Source organism: Furipterus horrens, unplaced genomic scaffold, assembly GCF_987537825.1.
Source record: "Furipterus horrens unplaced genomic scaffold, mFurHor1.1.pri manual_scaffold_16, whole genome shotgun sequence".
NCBI classification, from domain to species: domain Eukaryota; kingdom Metazoa; phylum Chordata; class Mammalia; order Chiroptera; family Furipteridae; genus Furipterus; species Furipterus horrens.
Genome location: NW_028327186.1, coordinates 7,678,274 through 7,704,459, shown reverse-complemented (window position 1 = coordinate 7,704,459; position 26,186 = coordinate 7,678,274). Strand labels below are relative to the sequence as shown.

Genomic DNA, 26,186 nt, shown 5'->3' with positions numbered 1-26,186 from the left:
TGTAAATTTCTTTTCCCTCCTCTGATGATTCCTCAGCATGGCTTTTTAATCATAGCTGGCACGGAAGGACAGGTGAACGGGGGGCTTGAAGGCAATGGAGAGGGGGAGCCGGAGAGCTAGAGCCCCCCTCCCTGCTGCAGGATGAATGACTGGCTGAGAGGCTCACCCTTTCCTCACCCCTCCTTCCTGTCATCTCCTCCCCAGAGAGGGCTGGCTTCATTCTCATTGCTCCCCAGTGCTTGGCCGATACACGCAATCGTTTTCCTAATCTCAATCTCCCCGGACCACGTTATCTTAAGGCAGACACCAGGATACCATGAACAGTTAACCTTACTGACCAGCGTTCCCTGGGCATCCTGTCAAATTTTGATGATGCTTTCAGGGAGCTCTTTCCACTAACAAGACACTGAGATTTGACTAGGGACTCCCACGAGGACTTCCAATGACAATGAACCCCCCACGTGCTTAGCCAGGTGACCTCTTTGCCTAAATCCTTCAAACTCACGGAGCCTGCAGAGAAACATCCACAAGCTAAAAACACTGTCTGCTGTATACAGCACCTGTAAGGCTTTACCTTGCTCTCTTATGAATCTACCCAGCAACCGTGGTGAGCTCCTATTGGTTACAGCTCGGATAGACCTGGAGAAACCGGGGCTCAGAGCTTTGAGGGATACTTGCCCGAAGTCACATTACTAGAAAGCAGTAGTCAAGACTTGAACCCAGGTCCCCTGCATTGTAGAGCCCATACTCTCTTCCTGACGCTAATCCCACGTGTCTTGGTTTCCACCTTCACAGAACGGGTCCAGCTTATTGTTTCACTGACTGACTGGCCCCTACAGTCAGTCTCCTAAGACAGCTGGATACCTACACTGAGGTTAGCTTCCAAGAGGACGATGCCGTGCGGCCTCAGACCCAAGGAGGAGTGTTCTCATCCTTCTGCATGCTGTGGGAAGCAAGCCGCTACTGCGAGTTCATCAGATGCCCCCCGATTGCTGAGAATACATTCAGGAAGTGGTAAATGCAACTTAATTGAGAAGTAATTAACTTGTTGTAGTTATCTCGTTCCATGCCAATTAAATGTCTAAATATTCTTTTCTTCTCGGGTAAGAGAATGAAAAATAAAGAGAATCAATCATAAAGCTGGATCTCCAGGTGAGAAAATGCAGGCACTAGGTTCCCAGGTAGGTGTCAACCCTGCAGGGGCAGCAACGGGTCCCTCTGGTCTTGAAGAAGCAGCCAAGCTCATTAATGCCATTTTAGAGGAAGATGTTCAAAGGCAGATTTTGACGTGCAGAAGAACTCTCCACTAAATCTGGTGTGAAATGGGATTTGGCCTCAAAGGCCCCAAGAGATCGGAGCTGGCAAGGGCGGCTCCTACCACCCGGCTTCTCTCTAGCTATTTAAGGTTTGGGCTTTTTATCCCTTTGTTTGCTTCTAATCTGCCCTTTTCTATGAAAACCCAAAGAGACCTTCCACCTAACTGCATGCTGTTATTAGGAGCAGTTTGCCAGGGCAGGGCTCCGTTTCAGCTCAGCTCCCAAGTCATTTTTCCCTCTTAATCTGTTTTTCAGTAGCAATGTTATTTAACCCTCTCATCTGCCGACTTTCCAGAAGCTCTTCCAAGAAGAGAGAGGAGATGAGAAATGCCTCCCTAGAGGACCAGGAAAGAAAGAAAGCTCAAAGAGGCAGTCTGTTCACAGCCCTTGACTTTCAGCCCTGATAAGTCTTTCTAAATGACGTCTATTTAAATCACCGAGAAAAGCAAATTCTGTTTAGAGCTGTCCAAACCTCAAATAACTACCCGGGCCTGGCAGACAAGGGTGTCGGAGCCGGCTCCCCTGCCTCGTCACCAGCAAATCCGATGGGCCGGTGACTGGGTGCCTTACAGAGACGGCTTGGCCTGGCGAGAGGAAAGGACATTTCTGGTTTCTTCTCTTAATGAAAAGCAGGTATGGCTGCTTTGAAGCGCTGCGCCTGACTCCCTCAACCTCAACAGCTGGACAACGAGTGCCCTTTCCAGATCTTCCTGGCTGCCTGTCTCGCTGAAAAATGTCCCAGTCACATCGCTCCCAAGGCTTTTTCTTTCCCCCTTTCTCACAGCCGGTGCTTATTCTCTGTCCTGGGGGCTGTAGCGCTAACATGACGTGAAGCGTCTGTAGAAATTAGAAGAGGGAGAACTGGAGAGAGAGAGAGAGAGAGAGAAATAAGAATGCTGAAGGCCTATTTTCTGAGAGGCACTCTTTACCTGGTCTGCCCCAGACTGGACAGCCAAACCGCTCAGGCCAGGTAGGATTCTGCAAAAAAGCCTGGTGCAACTCCTGAGCTCTGGCCTTCATGAAGACAACTACAGAGTCCATTGAAAACAAAGCCCACCCTGCAGAATGAAAAATGATACACCCGTTACTCGATAGTCCGTTTAAGCTGTGGAGCACAAAACAGACTATCAATACCACACAATGGGACCCTAGTACAAACGTCCAGTTTCTCCTCACTACAAAGCTAATGCACCCCCATCCTTGGTACCACTAGGAACTTGCCTGCCATCTGATTCAGCTGGGTGTTGTGAAATTCCTTTGACTGTGTTCAGCTCCTTTACTTCCACGGGGCCTGCCACTCTATTTTTGTTCCGCTTCAGTCTGTGCCGGCTTCTGTGTATGAAGCCACTGCTGACTGCTATTTGTAGAAAACGTTCCATCTCTGCGCACACATTTGGTCCAAGTTCACGTTAAGTACAGCATATTTATCAACGGCATTGCTCTGCAAAGCGCCTGCCGCCGGTCAGTCACTATGGGGAACGGCTCTGCTTCCTATTTTGCGTGGCCCTGCAGCTCTCTGTCTGCATCCCTCCGATCTGAGCGCTCTCTCTTCTTTGGCCAGCTGCCTCTATTTTCATCCTGCACCCTGATGATCGGTGGCATCTTTCAAACCCTTCTCTCTGACGTTAGGAAAGGTACCTACTCGTATGGAGCCAACACAGAAAGAACTCTTCTACTGCATGACAACATCTTTACTGTGTTAAAATCCCCTTATTAGAAGCAGCCCCCTGGTGACAGAGGTTGAACCAAAGCTTTGGGGCTGAAGGTAGAGGCAGGGACCCCAGGGAGGTGTGGTTTCTGCCAGAGAATAGTTCTCTGAACCACAGATGCCACTGGAATACCCTGGGCAGCATTTGAAAGTCTTACTGCCTCTGTCCCATGCCAAAGAATCTGCTGAATTATTGGGGAGGAAGGAGCCTGAATCAAGGTTGTTTCAAGTTCTCCAGGTGACGCTGAGAACCACTGGGGTGGAGGTTTGAGCCAAGTCAGAGTCAGCAAGAAAAAGCTGAGCTTCTCAACCTCAAGTCCAAAGGACCAGCAATAGCACTGGAAGCCAGACTGGAAAGCCAAGAGTTCAAAGCAGGGCAGAAAGGGAGCCCAGTTTTAAAAAAAAAAAAAAAAAGAATAAAAAAGCCAACCAGTCGAGAGCCGCAAGAATCCACAGTGACCTCCGCAAAGGCCCACAGCTCAGCCTGGAAGGCCACGGGGTGTAAAGCCCCAGTTGGTCAGCTTGGCTTAATGGCAATGCAGGACACACAGGGCCTTGATTTCCTGCTCACAGCGCTTAGGCAGCATTCTGCCTGCGGCAGCTACGGGCTGAGCCATTTGAGACCATTGCTGCACAAATTATAATGACAAATATAATGGTCTAAAATCAGAGCGTTCATGCTGGAAGAAATAATGTAATGCAACCCCCTTCATTACATCAAAATCAGAACGGAGCGGCTTCTCCTCCCCCAAACCGCCATTATAAAGCCTGAAAAGACTCAAGTCAGGTGTTCACAGAGGCCAGCAGAAACGGTTTAAAATTTTAGTAAGAATATTTCAATTACCATCAGCAGGGTTGGGGAAATAAGACAGAATTCCCAAATTAGCCTTTCCCAAACTTCAGAGTGCTTGAAAAGTGTGCAAGGTTCAGGGGGGGCGAGGGGGGGGGGTCTGCATTTTCAACATAAGATGCCCATGGGATTCTGATGTGGGTAGATTCAGACCCAAATTTTCATAAATACCAATTCAAGCAGTGATATCATCACCTGACTCCAGGGCAGAAAAGCAATTCCAAATTGGCAGTGATCAATCCTGACTGCATGTCAGAATTGCAGGGGCAGCATTTTTAAAAATACTAATGCCTAGACCTCCCACTCCAACCAATAGAATGAGAATCGCTCAGGGCCGAGGCCTTGATTAGTCAGACATTGCTATAATGGTGCTGCGTGGCAAGTGTTTCAAAACTCAGTAGCTCAAAACAGCGAGCATTTGCTCCTCACTCACAGGTCTGTGGGGGACTGGACCTCGACGGGTCGACGCTGGTTCAGCCGGGCAAACACTCCAGGCGGCAGGTGGCACCGAGGTCAGCTTCAAATGTGTCTCCTTCTAAGGTGTGTTCTTCTTGTGACGGCTCACTGGAGCACAAAGGACAAGCCACAGTAAGCACATTGAAAGCCGCCGCGGAGGCCAGAGCAAGTCCCACACCCAAGCCCAACCTCAACAGGATGGGAAGAAGAAAGACCCTGCTCAATGGCCCAAACTCCCACAGGGCGCCACCCCAGACCACTTAAATGGAAACGTCTGGGGTGGGGGCTGGACAGTGACAAGCCCCCTACAATACGCAGCTTGGGCTGGGGCTGTCCCTCATACAGGAAGACTCACATCCCAGGCCGCCTTAGACAGGCCCGGGTAGTTCACCCTGCGTGAAGGCATTGCAGTGCTGTATGTTTGAAATAAAATATGAGATGCAGCACCGCGGCAATGAGATTATTAGTTAATAAGAGAGAAAATAATAAAAATTATGCAAAGTACATTATTTGTTCATGTCAGCCCTTCATATGTTTGAACTCGCTCCCGTTCTGCACCACTGACCCCGGGCTCCTCTAGGCTTCACGCTGTCTGTTTCATGGATCAGTGTCCACCAGCCCTGCCTTCCACTCCCCTCACCATCTGGCCTCCCTCTTCTCTGACTGCAGTCTATCCATTTTATGTACACCCCCCCCATAAATCTGAAGTGCCCCAGAATGTCCCTCAGTGCCCCTGCTGGGGTCTTGCCCTGAGAGGAATAAAATCCGACAGCCTCTCTCCCCTTGTCCTTGAGACCAAATTCCTGTAAACTCAGCCCAAGTGGAACCACCAGGGAGGGGCAGCGCCCACCCGTGCAGGTTACGTGCAATGTCCCTGTCAAGAACCATTTCTCAGCCAGTTGCCCCCCTTTGGGGCCCATTCCCATCTCTGCCTCCCTGAGTGTCTTTGGACAAGTCACTTCCTCCTCTCTGGGTCCCAGTTTCCTCCCCTGGAAACAGAGGAGTGTGGAGACGGCCACACCCTTCCTGCTCCGACCCGGACACATACGGCCTTAGGCAGGCATAAGCGTGGCCCTCAGAGAAGCCCTGGTGTGGTCAGGACAAGTGAAGGAAGCCCAGACACTCACTTGAGGTTATTTCCCAACAGCATGCTTGTGAAAAGCTGGGGCAAAGGCTTGTGAGCTGCAGAAAAATTAATTGTTTTGTTGCTCAAACAAGCAACCGCATTCTCCCACGTGTGCACTGACACGGCTCCCAGCCACGGAGGCCGGAAAGGAAGAGCTTTCACACAGCCAGGCCCGCGGGGCCGTCTAGGATGTGGCTGCGGTGGCGGTGTGGCCACCTGCTGCAGTATCAAGGGAGCTCTCAGGCCTCACTCCCTTTTGCAGCAAAGCCCTGCCTTGGCGGGTGCTGCTCCCTCCCTTCCCCATCCCCTTGCCCCTGAACAGCTGAAGGCTGCTCATCCAACGGCCCTCGCACCACGGATCAAGGCCCTGCATGGCCGGGCGCTGCCTCCTCTCTGTGCTGGCCTCCTCCTCTCTCCCCTGCTTTGCCACATGCCCATCATATCGGCCTCCTGGGCATTCCCGAAACACACCATGTTCTTTCCCAACTACCAGCCTTTGTACCTGCTCTTTCCTGTGCCTGGGACTCTTTTCCTGGGGTGACCAACCATCTCAATTTTTCTAAAACTATCCTGGTTTAGCACTGAAAGTCCGCTTCCTAGGAAACCCCTCAGTCGTGGGCAAACAGAAGTAGTGACCACTCTGATGTCCTAAATAGTCACATGGCTGGCTCTTCTGCTTGCTCCGGGCTCTGCTCAGAGAGAGGCCTTCCTGGACACCTTTGTAAAATGGCTCTCCCCAACTCCTGGTCACTTTCATCAGTTAGCACCTGCTGAACTTGGCTGAAATGTTGACTGCCTGTCTCTTCCCTCTATATAGAGATTGGGGATCTAGTCTCGTTCCGCATTTAGAGGAAGCTGGCCAGAAGAAAAGCATTCTGTAAGCATTTTCTGTTGGACTGATTTTAGGTGAACTGAACTGGTGTTTTTGGTTCTCCAGTCACAGAGTGGAGTCCAGAGGCACTGGTGCCAATAGTACACTCTCCTGGAACATTTTAGGAGGCCAACTGGTCCTTCGTTCCCAAGAGCTGGATCTTCGCTCACATCATTCATTGCTTGTTTAACAAGAGCCCAAGCTGCCCAGAAATGCAATGGCCAAGTCAGCAAAGAGAATTCCATCAGCTCTTGAAACCTGCAGCAGAATCTCCTGGAGAAACATGGAGCCTGCTAGACACCAAGCAAAGATGCGCGTCCCAGGGCGCCCGAGAATTGGAGAAGAGCTCAGGCTCGTGCGTCCACTCTTCCATCATAACAAAAACGGCAACCAGATTGGGGTGCCAACACTTAATGTCCTTTCTCTCATTTAAACTCTCATACCTCTGTACGGGGTAGAGGATATTCCTTCATTTTCGACATGAGAACTCTGAGGCACAGAGGGGACATGTAAGTCACATCAGTGGTAAGTGGCAGCAGATACTTGAGGATAAGTCTGTTGGCTCTAAAGCCTTCCGTCTTCTCTCCATAACAAACTGCCTCCACATTTCACTAACTGTGCAGGAAGTTTAAAATAGACTTATGCAGCTATAATATATTGGAAAATTCCATGTTGTCATGTTTCATGAAAAACCAGGACACAAACATGTATGTACATGTTCTTAATATTTATACTTAAATTTTTTTACATAGGAAAAAGTATTAAGCTTAACCAAGATGATAGAGTGGCTGTGTTGAGTGGTAGATTTTTAAATAGTTTCCAATATGTATTAGTTTTATACTTTGAAAAAAATCAGTATGTTTATTCAAAGGACAGCTATTTGCTAAGCACCACTGATACTCCAGATCTGTCATATAAGAAGATGCTGACCCACTCTCAAGGACATACGCACATCTGGGTTCTTTTCCCCAATAACAGTGTGGGTTTCGGTTCTTAGATGCCCCTGGAGCCCCGCAGAGATCACAGTCAGACCAGACGTAAAATGACTGGGGGTGCTGAGCCCCATTCAGAGGGGGACAGTCTGTGGCCTTCAGACTCGGAAACACGCTGCTGGCCCAAGAATCTATTTGGGGGGCTCAAATCAAACTTGGGCTCTGAGTTTATGAGATGTGACTTATACCAGAAAGACAGCTGGTGAAAAATAGTTATTGCCTCTGAACAGGGGAAAAAAAGCACTCCCTAAGCTAAGCCAGCTGCCTCATACAGGGGACCTGAAAGGAGTCGTTACTACAAAAAAAAAAAAACGAAAAGTCAGACGAAATGGGCCAGCAGGAGCTCCAAGATGAAAAAAAATGCGCCCAAATTAATAAGCTTGCTCTTCTTGGAAGCACAACTAGGTGTCTCAAAAGCAGAATGGAACGGACAAATAATGACAGCTTCTGGGTGCCGCGTTCACCTTCTCCTTCCCTGCTGCAGGAGCAGGGCTCTCTCCCTTTCAGATCCTGGGAGTAATGAGAGCCGCATTTATAAATACACCCACTCTTGCTGTGCATCTCAGTAGCTTCCACCCCGCATCCCCCTGGAGGACTGACTATAGAAATCCATTAAGTTAATGAGGGGCTGGATGCAGCTCTATCTGTGTGCCACGTTACAAGCATTACCCCTTCGCTGAATCAGAACCTTCTGCAAAGCTCTTCTGTTTGCTAAGGAGCGGAGTGTTGGGCACCGTCCCGGGCGCACAGGGGAAGGAAGATGTTTAATCTCTCCCGTGAGCCGTGAGGACGCACTGTTGTACTAACATCCCCCTCACCCTCTTTCCCCCAGGAAGTGGGTTTGCTCTTTTATATGCCGCCTTTGGGGGAGGGGGAGGACTGTCAAGAGACTAATTCTGGGCGTCCACTATATGTCAGGATTAACTGAGGACATTTCACACGCTTTAACTTTTCAATTGAAACAGCTGGGAATTCACATCGACCTCAGTTGTGCCCAAATCAGGGACAGTGCAAGGTGCCTACTACTGATTTTTCACAAATAGTGCAAGGGGTCAATCTGTTATCGATTTCCATTATTAATTATCCGGAGAACTGCTCAGATTTAATTTCTTCACCGAGACTAGGAGGGGCATGAAGAGAAGGACCGTCTTCAGAGGTCACTTGGGTTTCCCAGCTAGTTTTTGGTGACACGCGTCCACCTCCCCTCGATGTGTCTGCCTTGCGTACGGATTTCCAGAGACACTGTGTCTACTTTTGACCTCAATTCCAGTTATGGGGGTGACCGAAACTGACTGTGAGTCTGCACAGGCCAGCAAGCCGAATGCAAGACTCCCGTGCTCCTGGCAGCGGCGTCCTCCCCGTCCTCATTCTCTCCGCTTCTCTCCGACCCCCCCAGGCCGGGTTTGCGGGGCGCGGCTTCCTTCCCAGTCCCCTCGCGGGCGCAGCGCCGCCTGGTGGCTCCCCTCTGCCATGACAGCAGCGCAACCAAAGCGGGGGACCCTACCAGATGCGTGAAAGTGGACGCATCTGGGACTGACCACAAAAGAAATCGAATGACTGAGAGAGAGAAAAAATAATTTTCTCTTTTTGTGGAATGGCCCATAAATTCACCAGCTCTCCAAAAGCAGAGTAAGAATTGATTCCGGGGAGGCTATTTTTCAAACATCAAAACTGTATTTCTACCCGAGTCTTCTCTGAAAACACCTTTCATTGTATTTTATCAGTGAACGAGGAGGAGTTTTGAGTGGTTAACCTCTCCCTGCTGGCTTCTGAAAGCAAATCTGTAGAATGGTTTGCCATTAGCTAACAAATTGTGATGAGCCATCAATATTATTGATACTTACGAGTTTATCTTTTCACACGGCTGGAGCGACCTCCAAATGATAACCGCTGCTCCACACGAGGCGTCTGGCCCTCACAATGGCGAGCTGCATACTATAGTCCTGGCTCCTGGCTGGTATTTGCCAGGTGAGGGGGGGAAAAAAAGAACAAAGTGCTACTTATCTGTTTTAGCTGTTATTTTTGAGCTGAAAATGTTGAAAAGGACAACAAAAACGTTTGTTGGGTGTGATTTTTAAATTTCTGTATTTTTAAAAAATGGTTGGTTTCTTCCCCATTGCTATTTGTGGTCGATTCCTTTCGAGAAACAGAGAAAAAGAAGGTCTTTTCCTGCCAATTTCATCTTTTCCATCGATTTCATCGCCCCACGCATGTCTCTAATGGAGCTTAAAATGAATGCAGCTTTGCTTTTGTCTTTGTCTTCTGTTGGCGCACCTCTGCCAGAGGCCAGCTGTGGTCTGCGGCCTGGCACTCCCCTGCAGGAAGGGCAGCTGTCCCTCCCAGAGGCTGCCAAACACAAGGTAAGGAAGGGGAGGGGACGATGCAGTCCCCTTTGCTAAGCCTGGACCGTAAGAGAACAGAGAACGTGATCTTTTGACATGAGCTGCACTCCAGAAAATAAAAGCTTACAGAATACATGAGAGCCAGGAAGTTAGCGATCTACGTGGAAAAGTCAAATGACAATGCTAGGAATGTGGGAGATCCTTGTAAAAGGCCAGCTGAAGTCCCTTATACCTTAAAAATTGCAAAATAAATATTACAAAGCTCATCCCAAATGGGCCAAAAGGGAATTGTTGACAGAGAACAAGGGGAAAGGAAGGGCACTGGGAAGACGGCCTCCCCAGTTCTCCAGCTGTCACTGGCTCTCCCGCCCTTCATAGCCCTTCCCCACAACTCAAGAACCACAATCCGCACTAACAGCGGAGACCATGGACTTGAGCCAGTGGGTCCCTCCGGAAAAATTTAGAGTTTGGCTGAGGATCTTATGGGCACTTCAAGGGCTACGATAACCCGCTATGGGGCCTTTCCAGATCTGAGGCCCTGGATTTTTCCCTTCGAAAGAAAACAAAGAAATCGAACTGGCCTTCCTAACCTCTCTGGGACCCGTGCGCAGCTATATTGGGAAAGTCATGTGGCATTTCTCTGACTCAGTATATGAGTAACTTAAGTGCTCACAGGTGTTGCCATCATGTGCCCAGTCTACCTCCCAGTGATGTCGGATGGCTGGAAGCCAACCCCACTCCTAGGGCCACTCAGGAAAATTTACTGAACTGCTTTCAGACCAAAAGAGTGACCCAGCACTCATTTGTCATCTCAGTGAATTTCCAGAAACCACAGAATGGACTGTGTTTATTCCATTGGATCAAGGCAGTAACTGGGGCTTCTGCTACTGGCCAGGGACTTGGAACTTAACAAACCATGGCGATTACCAATAATATGTTGACATAAATTCAGGTACACAGTGACAAATCTCTATAATCATTTAGAATTGTCAGAATTATCTTCCTGTTGGTAAACATTTACTTGAAGCTTCAGTTATACATGGGATTTTAATGTACCACAGAGAATATTCGTAACACAAGAACATGCAATGCTACTAGGTTGTTAACATAGCCATTCCAAAAATATGCTAGCTCTAATGACTGTTACGTAGTAACAATGACCTCTCAGAGTCTAGAAGAGATTGAGATGGTGTGAATTTTATACATCTCTCAAAAAAAAAAAAAAACTGGGGAAACTTTTTCATCTCAATAAATTTCCTCTCACAGGAAGGAAGGAAGGGAGGAGGGGAAGGGAAGGGAGCAAGGGAGGGATCTACCTATGCATGGCTCCCTCATCACAGAAAAAGCAAGGAGGTAAGGAGGGAGGAAGAGAAGAAAAGAAAGATTTAAGATCTGTAGTGGTCACATACCTGCATTCAGGGTGAGGAGTATTCTTCCCTAAGAGAGCTGTGAACAATGGGATGACTAGAAGGCCTGCCTGAGGACTTCCCGAGTGAAGATCTGAAAAGAAAGGAAGTCTTGATTACGACCCTCATGTTAAGGTCACTCTGCCTCCCCTCATTTTAAGTATCCTGCATCCCTGGATCCTCAGCAGCGCTGCCTGTACAAACCCACGGGCTGCAGGGTTGGAGCAATGATGAGGCAGAGAGGGGAAGTAGCATGAAACCACCACCGCTTCTCCCTGCACGTGGATCTCTGAATTGTCCCTTTGCTCCAGAAACTGGGGCTTGGCTGTGACCCAGGGCAGTCACAGAAGTCCAGGATAGGTGATGATCAGCGTCATCAGGTGAGAAACTAGGACAGGGAAGCATGTCCAGGGCTTCCAACACCCGTGGGACAAAGTGGTGTCGACTGTTTCTTCATCAGAAATTGCAATATATTAGGTAGATACTTATAATACATCAAAAGAAAGACAGGAAATTGCGAAACCAATTTTCTTTACTACATATGTGTTTATAGTGGGTTATTGAGAAAGAATATTTTAAAAATTCAGTGCAGAGAAAATAGGCACAACAAATTTTAATGAGTTTTCCCCCCTGATTACAGAGTAATTTATGATCATTGCAGAAAATTTATAAAATGAAGAAAAGTATAGAGAAAAATAAAGAACAACCTAATTTTACCATCCAGAGATAATCACTGTTTGCATTTCATTCATACCCTTTCTACTTTTGCATAACCTAAATAATAAATAGAAGTCAATATTCATGATCACTTCATGCTCATATTCTGCTAAGTACCTGAGATACAGTCATCCGTTCTTACTGAAACTTGTGAGTTATGAGTATGTTCTCCATTTAACATCAAGAAAACTTAGGGGAAGGTCACACAGAAAGTTAGGTTCTGAACAGTGATCTCAAAATCCACTCTACACCAGAACTACTCAAGGTGTGGTCCACGGACAAGCGCTGGGGGGTGTTACTGGTCGATGCTAAGTACAGAAATTGAGGACAAGCATTGAGAAACTGTTACTTGACAACATCTATATGTGTGACCAATGACAATTCAGGGGTGCCTAACATACAAGTGGCACATGGTGTGAACTGCAGGAAGTCATGCAGTGACACACATACTGGCCGGCAATCGACAAGACATTTAAAAACAAACAAAAACCCGGGTCCTGCACCCCAAACAGTTTGAGCAGCGCTGCTCTAAACCATGTGTTTAAATATGGGTGTTAATAATATCCTGGTATGGTGAGGCTAAGGGACCAGGAGACAACTGCCATTGAAGGGTTTGTTGCCCACAGTTCCCAAGAGCAGCAGGCACCCCGTGCCGTGCAGGACCACAAGGGGCAACTTCGGGGCTGTCAGGAGGCAGAGGGAGTGGGAAGAAAATGGAGGAAGGAGACTTTACTGCGGACTCCGTGGAGAGGAACAGCTGAGGCAGGATAAGCAGCCTTAGACAATGCCTTCGTAGGGTGATAACAATGAAATCAGTGCAGCAAAGGAGAATGCTAAGAAACATGAAGATACAACCGCCTGAAACTCAGTGAAGTCATTTTTAGTCAGCAACTTTCGGCAGGTCCTCACTCCACACAGTTATCCTAAGGCGGGATTAATGAGGACTTGTGTGCAGAGCTGGAGACGGACAGAAGAGAATAAAACCTGCACTGGTCTCTTCCGCTTCCACTGTGGTCGAGTCCACCAGTTGTCCCCCACATCTGCCCACCCCTCCTTCCATAATACACTCCTGTGCTGAGCACACAGAAGGCTAGAGGGAAGTTTTATTTCATGCTTCCCTTGCAGCTAGGTGTGGCCACATGGCAGTGTTCTGGACAAAGGGGGATACGCAGGGGCACTGTGTGGTAGGGCTCAGGGATTTTCCTTTCGTATTTATGTCTTCCTCACTTCTATTGCTTGGGACCTGGATGTGATGGGTCACGAGAAAGAGCCTGACTGCAGCGGGAGAGTGGGAAGTTGGAAGAACCTGAGTCCCTAAGTATTTTGGGGACCACCATGGCCAAATTAGCCCTGGCTGCCTGCTGGGGACCTGCATATGAGAGAGAAATAAACTTGTGTTTTCAATGAGCCATTGGCATTTCGTGTTTACTATGGCTTATAGCTAAACCTAACCCAAACTAAGGCACCCATGCAGACAAAAACACTGGTCTCTTGATCCTCCCAGTTTCCCCAGTGTGCTTTGTCAAGTCTGACTGGGGGAACTGGGAAGGGAGGAGGCACAACCACAAAGTCTTCCTTTGAGGCAGAAAGACTCCCAAAGGGACAGGAGACAAGAAACCCACTTGGGGCTAAGATCCCAGCTAGCTGACTTTCTGGTGAGTGTGGCCATAACTTTGGAGATGACCTCATGTGGAGTTTATTTTAGAAATGGTATTTCACCAAGCGCGCTCACCAAGTTGATCATGACTGGAAGCTTCCTGTTGCCACTGGTCACCAGTGTTGCCCTGGAGACCACTCATGCTGATTGTTCAACAGAGCCCTTTTTAAAAATTAAAGTATGTAAACTTACAATTCCATAGATCATACTAAAAGCAAAGGCAATACACACTCAACTCGTCACGCCCTCATTTTATTTTCTGCCTTTTGCCATTATCTATGCTCTTGAGATGATTTCATTTCCTGTGTGTATCTGGTGTAACACTCAACCCCAATGTGTCAATTCACACCTCTTCCCAAGGTCGCCTTCGGTTGTGTGACGGTGGGGGCTTCAAAGTGGCCATGGCGGGAACAGGTGCTGATTGGTTTTCTACCATGCTAGGAAGGGAAGAAAGGTCCCCACCCCCTGGGAGTTTACAGTCCCATTGGAATGTCATGAAAAGGCATATGTGCAGGAGAACCAGAGCTGAATCAACTAGGAGACAAGGCGGGGAGACCCTGTTCTCAGCTCTGAAGCTCCTGTGCGCAAGTCCCTTGGTCCCAGGGGTCTCCACGTGTAAAATCCCTCAGGAATCTGAGCGCCACGGGGGGAGGATCTGTGCCCGTGACTCACACGGCATCCCAGTCCTCTAGCACAGTTCCAGACACGTGACGGGTGAGGTGACATGAGGGAATGGACGGGCACGCACTCTCTCTAGCCTTCCCTTGCAACTCTGAGAATGCGGAGGTCCGTGTAACTGGCATGGCCCGCCTTCCTCAGATGCCTCATGGCGGGGGCAGGGGGTTTCATGCTGGACTCCCGGCTGAGTCGGGCAAGCTGATTCAGAAAACTCTGATTCAGAGATCACAGTGATAGTCCCACTGCTGGGAATCGTGAAAGGACGGGCCTTTTCCTTTCTCTCTCCCATTTGGTACCTGACTTTGTGCCTGGGTGCAAAACCATCTTTAATCCTGACTGCAGAGTCTGGGAAAACCCCCAGCAATAAACATTGAATCATCCCCCCCACCTCTGCTATCACCTCCAACCCCCCGGTGGGGCTCCTGCCCACATCCTTCCCAAGGCCTCTTGCTGCTAATTCCAGGAACATTTACAGCGTTCCTTCGTCTGGGTAGTTTTCTTTTCTTTCTTAAGCTAATATAAAATTTTGCCATTTACCAAAGCGACAAATGGAATGCAAATGTGCCCATTTATTTTTCCCTGTTGTTACTGCCAGGATTCGGATTCTGAAGGGGAGAATGTTACATTTGTGAGAACGTTCACATTTAGGGTAAATTTCACATGAGAAGACAGGTTCTCTCAGTTATTGGAGGTGCTGAAACACAAAAGCTTGGAAGTCTATTCCAGCTGTGATATTTGATTTCTTGACACCCCCAGAGCCCACGTAGATCTACCTATGCACGGCTCCCCATCACAGAAGAAGCAAGGTCATTACCACTTTGTAATTAATATTCTAAGCAGCTTTCTGAGTAAGTTCAGGGGTGTGGGTACTAGCCAGAATTTTAGATAAGAAAATTATTATTCAAATAGTGAACTTTTTTCTTTTTAAGTTGGAGTGACTGGAAAGACTTGTCTCCTCCACATGGAAAGATAAAAATTGAGATTGACGATTAGGGTCTCACCAGTATAGAAGGGTGTGCAGTGAGTGACGATAAATCCGTTCCCTGAATCCTGACATACTGAACTAAGGAGATACAGTCAGAGACAAAGGCTGCGCCTGTTTGCAAATCCATTTAGAATAGCCCAAAGAGCTGGAGGGGACTGTGGGCACCCCAGGCTGTAGATGTTGCTAAGTCCCGGGGAGGACAACTGAATTAAAGTCCCCTCTCTGCCAACGGCGTCATCTTGCGCAACTTAGCCTCTCCGCAAAGTTATGAATAAACACAATGGTGCCTCTGTGAAAGGACTGCCAGGAGGTTCTTCATTACTCCCAAGAAGTAGTTCAGGTGAAAACTCTACACGTCTGGGGGTAAGACGGGGTAGGGCAAGGATTAGAGGTGTAGGTACAGTTTTGGAGTTCCCAGGAATTTCGGTTCTGGGTGGCGGTCGTTACATGCGGTTGGCAGCAGGAAGTGGAAACACAGCCTTAGCCAGTCTCAGAGCTGAGAAGGCTGTCAGGCAGCTGGCCGTGCCCCCGTGAAGCCCCTTCAGGCCTCTGCAGAGCTTCCTGCTCCTCCATCCCTCATTAATATGCCCTTCCCACGGCCTTATTAGTTGCCTGAATAGCTAATATAGTCTATTAATTGAGTTAAAATGTTAATGGATGGTAATGACTTTTAATTTGCTGCCACTCCCACATAACTCCTCCATCTCAACCCAAACATTCAATGACTCAGCCTACAGACGTGGTTACTGTGGGAGATTCCCGTTTCCTGGACAAACCAAGGCAGGAGAAGGGGCTTGCTTAGACAGAGGGGTCAGAAGGAGGGGAAGGGTCAGCGTGGCTGAGCCAAGCGAATGTCCACATGGCCGTTTCCCCAGCAACAGCACACAGGACACTCGCTGCCAACCTGAGCAGGCTTCTTCCTTCCACATACCAGGTAGACACTGAGTTATCTGCACGAGTAGCGAGCCCACGTGCATTTGGACCTCAAGTGCTTACAGAGAGCACTTCAGGGTCAGCTATCACGAGGATGCCCCAACACCCTCTGAGCAAAATCCCATCGCAGGGACACTCAGTGCCAAGGACAGCATCTACATTACAAAGCTAGCTCGACACTTCCCAGTGGATGTACTGAGGGGCCTTGCTCTGTGGGTCTGGATCTCTCTGCAAGGGAAACTTATTGAATAAATTTCCACTTTTCCTGGCTGCTCTTGAGGACTCTTCATAAGTGGGTCCAAAGGAGGGAGGCTCTGAGCCTTCGGTGATAACATGGGTCACCGAACAGGAAATGGAAATATGACTCCATTGTAACAGTGCTTGTAGCAGTGAGGTTTATCTGACCTGGGGGGAATTTAGGGTCCCCACAACCCCCCCACGGTGCTCAGGGTAGCAAGAGTGTAGTTGGTAGAGAAGCAGAGAGCAGAGGAGGAGGCCAGCCAGTTTCCACTTGCTCTCTTGGGTGACCCTACTTATCAGTTACAAGCTACTCAGGGGCCCATAGCTGGGTTGGAGCTCACAGGGTAGGTGCCTAATTAATACAGTTAAGTGATGGAGTGACTGACTGACTGACTGACTGGAATACTGCACAGTGGAAACAGCTTCACCCTGTCCCTGCCTTTCCCTGTTCAGATATCCCAGCCATTGAGCTCAGAAAAAGAAGACAAAATGATCAATACAGCCTCAGAATTCCTAAACCACTCATCAAGCAAGACAGAGGGAAAAACCTAGGCACTCTGAAAACTCAGAGGCATGATGGTTAGACCACGTGGTTTGGGGGTGCTGTTGGGAAACCCTCTCTTGTTGTCTGTTGCCACCCCTAAGGGACAGGAAGAGTGACAGCCAACACTGCACTCAATGTCAGAAAGTCTCCCCCCAGTAAGACCAAGCGGTAATTGAGAGGAGCTCCCTGTAACAGTGCTTGAGTTCCCCAGGGGCCGGGGAAGAGGAAACGCGAGCAAGGGAACTGGTACACCCCTCCTCTGGGGAAAAGACATCCGCTCCCCAGGCTCGGAGCTTTCCTGTTTCTCTGCGCTCCTCCTTCTGCTGCTCCGGAGACGGGAACTCCTCCTGCGGGCTGTCCAGCGGCCGCTTGCTGGGAAGCCTGCCTCCAGCCTGTGCTTCCTACACACCAAGAAGCAAAGGGACCCTGGGCACAGGCTTTGGCAGGGGAGGCTTTTGTGCCCCTGTTACCTTCCCAGGGTCCTCCAGAAGGGACTTAGCCACTGCCAGGCCCCTTTGAGGCCTGGCTCCATTCGGGTGGCCCTGGGGGCACAGACCATCTACCCCTCCCATTCATTAGAGAGTCCTTTCCAGGCAGTTAGGACATTCAACACAGCTTCCCAAACCCCAGGGATCCTTTCATAATAAACAAGACGATTGTTTCTGAGGAGCACATTTCCTGATTTCAGTATTGTTATAGTTAGCTCAAGAAAAAATATGTAATTGTTAATTGCAGTAAAACTTAAAGGGGTTCTTTCCACCCTAGGCTAAAGGTTGGTGCAAAATGTAATTTGAGTTAAACTGTCTAAGACGGGGAAGCATAAAATATTAGGTACTGGATTGGGAGCAATAACCCTTGTGGGAGCTGTATTTTCTAACAGGCCTTTAGATCAAGATAGGACTGGGATGGGAGGAGAGGGCCACTGATTTCAGAGGAGAGGGCAAGAGCTGAAGAGATGAAGCCCAGACCAGAGTCAGCACAGCAAGGGCTAAGGAGGGGCAGGAACTGAGCCTGCCATTGTGGGTAGTGCAGCCACTCCACCAGCATACGCCTGGGGTTCCAGCCACCAGTGTGTGACCTCAGGCAACTCAGGGAGCCTCTCAGAACCCAGTCTCCACCTGTCAGTGGACACTAAGATGACCGACTAGTTGGGGGTGTCGTTCTCCCAGCCCAGCACCTCGCCCACAAACTGCAATCAACATCTCCCCCAAAGCTGGCCTGTCTTGGATATTTCTTCTTCCCTCTCCTCCTCCCATCTCCCCTCCTAAAGTGCCAACTGTCGAAACCGCCTTCTTGCTGCGCGCTGGGAGCTGTCCCCAGGTATTGGTCTTTGTGTCGAGAAAACTTTTCAAGAAAGCAGAGGCGCTGGACAAAGAACGGGCGAGGGAGGGCGTTTGCCAGCTGGCGGGGTACGCGGGGCGGTGCGTGCTCTTCCCTGGGCTCAGCTCGGTACCCAGCCGCACACCGTGCCCTGAGCTCAGCCTCCCTGGGCGCGGAGCGGCAGGCTCCGGCCACGTCCCAACGCCCTCGCGCACTGAAAGAAGGCAGGCGGGAGACGCCGAGGCGGCCAGCTGGACACTGGAGTTGATTGGGGTGGGAGGAGGCGAGCAGAAGCACGGAGGAAAGCTGTCAAACTGCGCGCGCGGAGCCCCACGCAGGGCGGGGGGGGGGAAGGGAGGAGAGGAGAGGGGAGGGGAGGGGAAGGGAGAGGAGGAGCGGGTGGGAACCGAGAGGGGGAGAGAGAGAGAGAGCAAGCGGGCTCGCAGCGCCTGAGCAAACCCTGTCTGCCTCTGTCACCGCCGCCGCTGGCCCGGACTCGCCGGGAGCGCAGGGTGTCTGCCCCGCTGCGCGCTGCACGCCGCGCGCGGAGGCTCTAGCGCCTGCCGCCCTTCCCTCCAGCCCCGCTCCTTGCTCCAGCCCGCAAGGGTCCCGGTGGGCGCGAAGCCACCATGCAGCTGCAGTTCCGGAGCTGGATGCTGGCTGCGCTCACGCTGCTCGTGGTCTTCCTCATCTTCGCAGACATCTCGGAGATCGAAGAAGAAATCGGGTAAATAGCTGCGCCCCGGGCCATGCCGAGCCCCGGCAGGATGGCTCTCTCCCTGTGCTCTCCGCCCTCCCCACCCGGCTTTGTGTTCGCCGCGCCCACTATCGCTTCGCTGGGGAGGTGGGAGCACGGTTTTGGTCTGTGGTGGCGGTGCGGCGGGCCCGGGACGGTTTGATGAGCGGCGGGTGGGGACACGGCTGCCGTGGGGTGTCCCCGAGCAGGGAGCACGGGCCGCCTCCAGCTGGCCCGCATCAGTGAGCGGACTCGCCCACCCTGCCGCCTTCCCCCCTTCCCCAGATAGTCCACGCGCGACATCGTCAGGGTCGAGGGAGGGCGCGGGGGTGTGCCTGGGACCGGCGGAGGGGCCAAGAGTGGAGGAGGCAGGAGTTTCTTTGTCTCCAGCTCGGCCGCTTTCTCGGCTTGGCAAAGTGGGCAGGGGACGCGCGGGGATCTCTGTGCTGGGGGAGGGGATCCCCGGACCCTTTCAGAGGGCGGGAGCTCTGCATGGGCTCCCGGGAAGGGGAGTGTCCCCAGTACAGACACGCACACGCGCCTCCCGCCAACCCGGGAACCCAGTGGTGAGGCGCGCGTTGGAATCGCTAGAGGTGGAGCGCGCGGGGTTGGGCTGAGACCTCCCCGCCCTCGCCTGGCTTTGGACGCTCAGCTAACCTCACGGTTCCCCCTGCACCCCCGAGTTCCTGTGAGCTCTCGGCGTGGAGATGGAGACCTTTCTGGAAAGTCTATACCGCCGCCCGGTGGTCTTCGGGGGCGCCCCGGCGCGCGGTCTTGCCCTAGCTTTTCTCCGGATCTCTCCTGAGGTGGGGCGGGGCCTCTAGCCCAGGCTCGGGACTTCCAGGAGCGCGCACTTGCATCAGGGGGCGCACCCGCCCTGGGTCCCACAGGCTGATCCTTGCGCCCCGCCGGGCAGCCTCCCGCAGAGTCCGGCCCCTCTTTGCTTCTGTGCCATCAAAAAGCTTCCAAGCCACAGTGGGCTGGTGGGGAGAGAGCGAGGGTTCTGAGGGGCCCAGAGGAGAGCTTCTTGAGCCTGGGCACGAGGTGGTGATGTCTCCGAGCGGACAGAATGTCCCTTCCTCCGCGGAGCTAGTGCCAAGCCAGGCGCCCTGTGCGAGTCCCGCACCGCGTGCGCCCCTCCTTTGTCCAATTTGTTATTTCATTGTATCAGCCCGAGTTGAGGGCTCCTATGTTGATAGTTTCCTCGAAAGGGAAAGGGCCTGTCCCAGGCCCAGATGCGCAGGCCCTAGGGACCCAAACCTGGGGCAGGCACCACTGCCTGCCCTTTCCTTTTCTCCTTTCCATCTGTGCAACCCTTCTGGGAACTCCGCCGCTCTTCCAAGAATCCTTTTCTCTGCTTCTTTCTCCTCCTCATCCTCGATTTTCCCCAAGAGCTCCCAAAACTTTCACAAATACTAGTTAGTTAACACAAGACATGCCCCCAGCGCCCACGCGGAGATACAGAACAGCTTTCTGTAGCGGTTCAACTCAAAAACGTGGGGAGGAAAGGAAATGGGCTAGCCACGTTTTTGATGATGGAGGTCCAGGGGGAAGGGCTTTCCTCTAGGCTCCCCCTCCCTCTTCTCCCAGATGTGGGCTCTGCCTGGCCCAGAACACTTGCTGACCTTGGCATGTGAGAGGGAGGGACCAGCAGCTGCCCATTGTTCTGCTATAAAATCTTAAGGGCTGTGTACTCAGTCATCCCTTGCTCGTCCGTTCACTGAACTTTTACCAACTACCTTCTACATGCCAGGGACTTGTAATTTTTAACGTGCAATCAGAAAACCAGTTTGCACATAATGCCGCACTTCCCCTGCATTAGGTTGTTCCAGCATGGTACCCAGGCATAAGCTCCAAGACCTTGGCTAAGAAGGGTACTTAGATATATATTTCAAACCTAGGGCTCGGATGCTATGGGTGTGCCCCTTGGGGTCTGTTTCATTGGGAGATCCCTGCCTGGGTTGAGTCTGGGGAAATCTGTCAGACAACTCAAATGTGTTATCTTCTATGGCCTGGTCCTTCGTTCCGGTGACACCGACCTCCCTCAGTACCTCCAAGTCTGCCCTCCACATGCGGAACTCAGAGGAGAGGAGGCATATCTGGGAGTTGCCATGACTGGGGGAGGGAGAATATGGGACAGAGGACGGGAACCCCAACAGACCCTTATATCTACCGATAAGCCAGATTTCAAGCTCAGTCACTTAGTTAAAACTCGTAACCACCCTCATCCCAGCGGCCAGAGGGCACTCCATGTGCTCCGTGTCCTGGCACAGTGACAGGGAGGGGTGCCAGCTGTGCCTTCCTCACTGTACGCCTTCCCAGGAGACCGTGAATCACACTGAAGACCATGGTGCCACTTTGCCAACTTGATCTCAACCTGTGCTGTGGAGGGTTACAAATTACCTGCCTCTGTCAGGGCCTGGGAGAGGGCAGTGATTCTGTAAAAGGAGAGCTGTTTCTGGAAGACAATGAACAGTGGGACCCTGTGATCTGTTAGAAAGAAGGAAGGAACCTCATTTTGGAGTAAATTTTTCAAAGACCATGGCATGAGAAATGAAAGAGGAGAGAAGAATTACACCTGTACTGTCTGGAGGGACAAAACTGAGATACACTTTTCTGAAGCTCCTGGTTCCCTTTCTTAGACAATGAGGCTTTTGACGCAGTGGTCTCCGAGGTCCTGTGCGGCCCTAGGAATCATATGAGGTATTGTGAGGGTCAGGGCTTTCTTCCAAGGGATTTTTTCTGAGACACATCTCTTTTCCTGAGTGAGGGTTTTCAAAGTTACATTTCTGCACAGATGACAGTACAGTGATGACCAGAGGGAAAGGGGGGTAGGGGAGGTGGAAGAGGGTAAAGGGGGGATCAGTGGTGATGGAAGGAGACTTGACTTGGGGTGGGGACCACACAGTACGATATACAGATGATGTACTGTAGAATTGTACCCCTGAGATCTATATAACTTTATTAACCAATGTCACCCCAATCAATTCAATAAAAAAGAAAACAGAAATTTAAAATATGTTAATTTCTAATTCACTTGCTTGTGGAAATACCTCCCTGGGCCTGAATGAGAAAAAGGAAATTTAGAAATACGAGCTCTCTGCAAAGCACCCAAAGAAATCAGAGGTTGGGTGCAGCTTTGGAAAAACAGCCCCTGGTTGTAACTAACACGTGCAGGACTCTGCACATTTTAGAGTCACTGGGGCCAAGTTATAAGTGAAAATATTTTTCTAATTGTCCCTTGGCCTTTAGTTTTGAAAGTAACCTCCGAGAGGCGGGTGTGGGCATGACTGTCTTGCCCCCCAGGGTGCCCCCAGAACTTGTAAGTCAGAGGCACTCAATAAACATCTGTTGGATGACTGTCTTTCCCAGGTCTGGCCCAGTGATGGGCGCCCACTCCCCTTGGGCAAGGCTGAGACTCCCAGAGCCTTAAGGCGGGAAGGGAGTACAGGGCATCCTCTAAAAAACCCCCTCTTTCTTTATGATTAGGGTAAACTTGACCCTAAGAAGAAATGCTCTCTGGTTACGGACAGGACAAGCCTGCAAGGGTCTCCTTTGTAACCCAATGCCTTGGTCCCCAGATGGGCTCCTCTAATCATATGAGTTACAGAACTCTGGTTAAGGGGAGGTATCAAAATAATGGTGAGGATGACAACGATGATGATAGTTATCATTTATTGATTTATTGAGCGCCTGCTCTGAGCCAAGAGCTATTTCAAATGCCTTGTGGACATTGGCACATGTCATCCTCCTGGCCTCTTAATGGTCACCTACCAGTGACACCGAGAGTTATTCTTTTTTGAGCTTTGTTTGCCAGGCACTGTGCTAATTGCGTAAGTACAGTGCGTTCGGTCCTCACCAACCTCTCTAAGCAAAGTACTATAGCTATGTGAGGCTTACCAGTGAGGAAACGGGGGCTCAGAGGGGTGTAGACTGCTAGTGATGAAGCAAGTAACCTCAGCTGTACAAGAAGCCGTAGCCACGCTGTTGGCTGCCAGGCTGGGCTGTCCTCTCATCTCCTGTCATCTGAATTCTTTTCTCCCTGTAGTGATATTACAAACTAGATCTCAGAGCCAGCCTTCCTAACTCATTCTCCATGGCTCTTCCAATGGCCCCGGGTTTCCTAAGAGCCTGGTCTGGCCTCAGTAGTCTTTCCTGCAGACAGAAGGAAGGTGCATAAAGAGGACTGCAGAAGGACTCAGACCCACCTCCACAAAGTGTCCCTCTAGTCCAGTCAAGGTTGGCGTGATGCTAAAGACACAATGGCACGATTGCCTGGCCTCCAGGCAAGCTCACCTGCCGTGGGTATGAGCACCTCAGACTCACAGGTGCGTCCTTAGGCCGCATGGGGAGGGAAAGCTCCCATCCCATCGCAAACCCCGTGTCAATGGGAGGCACCTTCCCCGCTTCGACATGCCGTTTGACTAGGCATCTGTGGTCTGGATCAAGGGTGACAGTAAAGATATTTGACGACTGGCCCCTCTTGCGCACTGACCTGTTGAATGGATACCAAACTGATCAGAACCAATGCTGGCCAGCACACCATGTCTAGGGGTCCTCGTGCTCCCCAGCCAAACATCAAGCACCATCTAGGAAAGTAACAAGGGGCTAGCTCTGATCATCAGTAGGGACTACATCCCTGGGCCGGCAGCAACCCCTGCCATCAGCCAACAGCGAGGTGAGGTGCACCTTTTAGGGGGTGAGTCCAGGTAGATGGGAAAGAAAATGACCTTTTCTCTGAGCAACTGCAGCCAGGCACTCTCTAAGGAGCATACATATTTGTTCAAGATATGCAATTTTTTATTTTCTAAAGTTCGTTCTTCTCTTCAGTCCTGGGTACTTCACTCAAGTATAAACATGATTGGAGAATAAAATAGGAAAGAAAAGGACTCTGATTTTTAAGTCACTTGTTCCAAGTCTGTACTGCCCATGGTTCCTAGCATCAAATTTAAATTGTAAATAGATATTCATCTTAGAAACCAATTCACCACTCAACGTCTCTCTCTTATAAAGCAGGGTTGCTAGGTTTTGAAGTTGTTTAGGTTTTACAAATTGGGGATGTTGCAAATTACAAATTATAAATACTTCTCAGAGAGAATGGGATTTTATCAAGGCTCCCAATTGCTTTTTAGCACGGGGAACAAGGTAATACATAACCTGGCCCCTGCCTCCTTCTTCAATCTTCCTGGGCTTCAGCCATTCTATGTTGCTCACAGTTCCCAGAATGCACTGTGCCTTCATGCCTCGGCGCCTTGGCACGTGTCTACAATCTCCTTGCACACACCACCCTTCCTGACTCCCGCCCCTCCCTATCTGTCCCTCTCCTGACTCCTCCTATCAGGCTAAGGACTGATATCACCTTCTTCGCAAAGCATTCTCAGACCTCAGACCCTCCTCAGACAGCCTGGGGTGGCCACCCTTCCTGTGTATACCCTTAGCATGCCATCATGCCAGTATCCTACGGAGATGGACTCAACAATTACGTTTTAGTTTTTCCTTACCCGCATCCCCCGCTGATAAGTATATGGTTTATTAAATGAAGCCCATAACACTTTTTTTGAATGAACTCTAGCCTAGGACGTGACAGAAATAAGCAGTCAGTCTCTGCCCCCAAACATCGATATATTCTAATAGCAAGTAAACACCCTGCCCTTGCTCAGAAAGCCACTGCTTTTCCAACAAGGTGGGTACAGCCCAGTTAAGGGCACTGCTCATCGTCTTAGGATGCTGGGGAGCAGGCCAATGGAAATGAAAGACCCTTTCTAGTCTGTAACAGAGGCGGACCCAGTGGTGTATTTCCCGCTGCCAGCTCAGTTAGTAAGCAGGTACAGAACCCCACCTCCAAGCCCCGGCCCGGCTCTCCATTCTCCAACAATCCTTTCCAGCCCAGCCACTGCCCCAGCCGCACCCTCCTTCCGCCTGGAGACAAAGTGCCGACTCTGCCCATCTCTCTCTCCTTCCTGGCTCCCTCGCTGGCATTAAGAGCAGACCTGGGGCCAATTGTTACCTTGCAAAGGCTGGTGCCCAGAATGGATGCTGGATGTTGTGTGCTTGAAACATTGAAGGAATAAGAAATGTGAGGCCAGGTCCGTGTGTGTCCTCTCAAAGGTTGGCTTTATTAAGCACTTGTAAGTGGTGTTTTGGTTTTCAACCACTGGTCAAACCAAGGGATGAGGATGGATTGGTTGAGACATGTGGTAGCTGCGTGGCCCCTACCTAAGCTGAGGAGCCACATATCTCTCAGCAAAAGTGAGTTAGACAGACAGATGGACAGATGAGTGAAAATAACTGAGGGGGGAGGAGGGACAGGAGCACCACAGGGGGGGGGGGTGGAGGTGCATCAGGAGACAGGCCCATCTCCCCAAGAGAAGCACCGGGGTGAGATACTTTTGTGCCTTCTGTGCCCAGGGAACCCATGCCCTGTGTCTGAATGATGGCCGGTCTGGGGCTTGTCCTGGAATGCTGGGATTAGTCACTCTCCTGGGTGGCAGCTAGGATGGTTTTAAATCCTCCCCAGCCGCCTGCAATTCGTCACTAGGCTAGGAAGCTGCCTAGTGTCCTGGCGGGACCTGTTTGTCCCAGCGTTTTCTCAGTATCGGCTGTCACAGTCCTGACAGTGGTGAAAGGGACTGCTCCAGCTGGGGGTTGAGCAGTGGCCCCAACAAGTCATGGATCTGTATTACAGGTCGGCAGGAGCGGCTCTGCCCTACGCGTCTGTAGGGGATCTTGATTCACTCACTGCCTTGGGAATTCAGCTCCCGCTTTGCCTGTGGGCGTGTGAGTTCCAGAATTGCTCTGTGAAAGGGAAGCGCCTGCTGTCAAAGAGTTTCCAGAGCACTTTTTCTGTTATTATTGGGAGAATATGGACGGACTCAGCTATGCTTCCTGGTCCCTTTTTAAGGCTCGAGGCTACAATTTCTCATCCTCTTCTAGCCTCTCAGAAATGGCCCTTAGGTCAGTGGCCCCCAAATGCTGATCTGCCGATAGGGTGTGATCCCAAAGGGAAAAGAAAAAAAAAAATTAAAAAGCACACTGCAGCCAGTGGCAATTAGGTTAGTTTCAAGTTGCCAACTGTCATCTCCTGAGAGCTATTCTATATTCTAAGATGATGTCTTTTTTTTTCTTCTGCATATTGATATTCCTCCTTTCCTGAAAGAGGGTGAGGATAGATAATGTACGTGATGGTCTTCCTTAGCAGAAGGGGTTGATTAAGACTCTCCAACCCCAATTTTCTGGAAATATTACTGACCCCTGAAGTCGAGTAGTCTGGGTCTGAGCTTCTCTGGAAGAGTCCCTCGCATGGCTTCTC

The 26,186-nt window shown here is 50.4% G+C and overlaps 1 protein-coding gene across 2 annotated transcripts in view; it reads left to right on the top strand.

The window, feature by feature from the left end:
* The first annotated feature begins 18,770 nt into the window (after positions 1-18,770).
* Positions 18,771-26,186, top strand: part of ST8SIA2 (ST8 alpha-N-acetyl-neuraminide alpha-2,8-sialyltransferase 2) — a 40,541-nt gene continuing 33,125 nt past the window's right edge. For both annotated transcript variants that reach the window (XM_090263680.1, XM_090263679.1), the window contains exon 1: positions 18,771-18,868. In XM_090263680.1, the coding sequence (XP_090119806.1) occupies positions 18,771-18,868 (98 nt within the window). The remainder of the gene's footprint in view (positions 18,869-26,186) is intronic.